The sequence below is a fragment of the Cryptomeria japonica genome, chromosome 11 (assembly GCF_030272615.1).
Source record: "Cryptomeria japonica chromosome 11, Sugi_1.0, whole genome shotgun sequence".
Taxonomy (NCBI): Eukaryota; Viridiplantae; Streptophyta; class Pinopsida; order Cupressales; family Cupressaceae; genus Cryptomeria; species Cryptomeria japonica.
Window position 1 is genome coordinate 633100741 of NC_081415.1, and position 2005 is coordinate 633102745.

The 2005-nt window shown below is 38.1% G+C and overlaps 1 protein-coding gene across 1 annotated transcript; it reads left to right on the plus strand.

The window, feature by feature from the left end:
• The first annotated feature begins 366 nt into the window (after positions 1 to 366).
• On the plus strand, positions 367 to 876 carry LOC131063114 (uncharacterized). The gene has a single exon (XM_057996881.2). It carries the CDS (start codon positions 367 to 369, stop codon positions 874 to 876), a length of 510 nt encoding a protein of 169 aa, XP_057852864.2.
• The last annotated feature ends 1129 nt before the right edge of the window (positions 877 to 2005 follow it).

Here is a 2005-nt window from a genome sequence, read left to right on the forward strand (position 1 = left end):
GGCAAAGGAAGATTCAATGGACCAGGAAGGGGTTCTAATACTTTCTTAGGAAAGTGCTATAACTGCAACCAAATTGGGAATCCAACGTGGAAGTGTCCTGATAAAGCAGGTATAAGTTCTTATAATGGAGATAAGAGGAACCAACTAGTGCAGGAGGAGGATGAAGGGAGTGTGAACTCTCCTTCTGTTCATGTCATTCTGGAGATAGGATAATCTCCAATGATTAAAAGGACTCTAATAAAAGTACCAATCAACAAGGAGCCTCCTCAAAGGAAAGTTTTGTTCTGAACAACTTGTAAATCCCAAGGCAAGGTATGCAAAGTTATAGTTGATTCAGGTTCAATAGATAATATAGTGTCTTTAGAAATGGTAGAAACACTTAAGCTAAATAGAATCCCTCATCAAAACCCTTATAAGATATCATGGTTTAATAAGGGACAACAAGTACATGTGAATGAGAAGGCATTGGTAGAGTTTAATATGGGTCCTTACAAGGATAAAGTTCTATGTGATATTGTTCCAATGAATGTATGCCACCTTCTTCTTGGAAGGCCTTGGCAATTTGATAGGAGAGCCCAACATGATGGGCATAAAAAAATTTATGTTATTGAGAAGGATGGAGTGTTTTATACCCTTGGACCATTGCAAGAAGATATGGGTGTAGCTCATGAAGGACCTAGTGTCATGGTGGTGAAGGAGAAGGAGTTTTTGAAGGACCTTGAGGACGAAGGATGTGGATATACCATTGTAGCTAATCCAATTTGCAATACTGCAACCAGTGACAAAGAAGAAGTCCCAAGTGAAGTGCAGGGTCTACTTAACAAGTATGAGAATATAGTAGTGGAGGAGTTGCCAAATGCTTTGCCTCCAGTCTGAGATGTAAGTCATCACATTGACTTAATACTTGGTACAAGTCTGCCCAATAAGGCAACACATAAGATGACACCTCAACAAAATGAGGAGATCAAAAATCAGGTTCAAGAGTTGCTGGATAAAGGTTTAGTAAGAAAGAGCCTAAGTCCATGTGTTGTGCCCACTATTTTGGCACCCAAAAAGGATGGGAAGTGGAGACTTTGCATGGGCTCTAGGGATATAAACAAAATCACAATTAGGTACATATTTCCTATACCTCAGATAGAACACCTCATGGATAGCCTAGCAGGTGCAAGGTACTTTTCAAAGATATATTTAAGGAGTGGTTATCATTAGATAAGGGTTAGAGAAGGTGATGAGTGGAAAACAACATTTAAAACCAATGAAGGCCTCTATGAATGGTTAGTGATGCCCTTTGGGTTATCTAATGCTCCTAGTATGTTCCTGAGACTCATGAATAAGGTCTTAAGGGATTTTATCAAAATTTTTGTAGTAGTATACCTGGATGACATCTTAGTTTACAACAAAACAAAAGAAAAACATTTGGAACACTTGGACAGGGTGTTAAGGAGATTGAACGAGGAAAGAATAAAGATCAACCTCAAGAAGTGTGTGTGGATGAAAGAGGAACTTGTCTATTTAGGATTTGTGATCTCCCAAGGAACTTTGAAGATGGATCCCACCAAAGTGGGAGCGATAAGTAGTTGGCCTACACCTAGGATAGTTGGAGAAGTTAGGGGTTTCCATGGTTTGGCAAGTTTTTATAGGAAATTTATCAAAAATTTCAGTCATATTGTAGCACCAATGATTGACACCATTAAGGGGGAGAAAAAGATCAGGTTTCAATGGACAAAGGAAGAAGATCAGAGTTTTTAATTCTTGAAGAAAAAGGTATCACAACAGCCAATCCTTACACTTCCTGATTTTGGTAAAGTATTTACTATTGAGTGTGATGCTAGTGGGTTTGCAATAGGGGTAGTATTAAGTCAGGAAGGAAACACAATTGCTTTCTTTAGTGAAAAACTAAATGAATCCAAAAAGAAATATTCATCATATGATTTGGAGTTTTATGCCATGGTCCAAGAACTTAAAAAATGGAGACATTACCTTCTACCTAAGGAGTTTGTAGTAT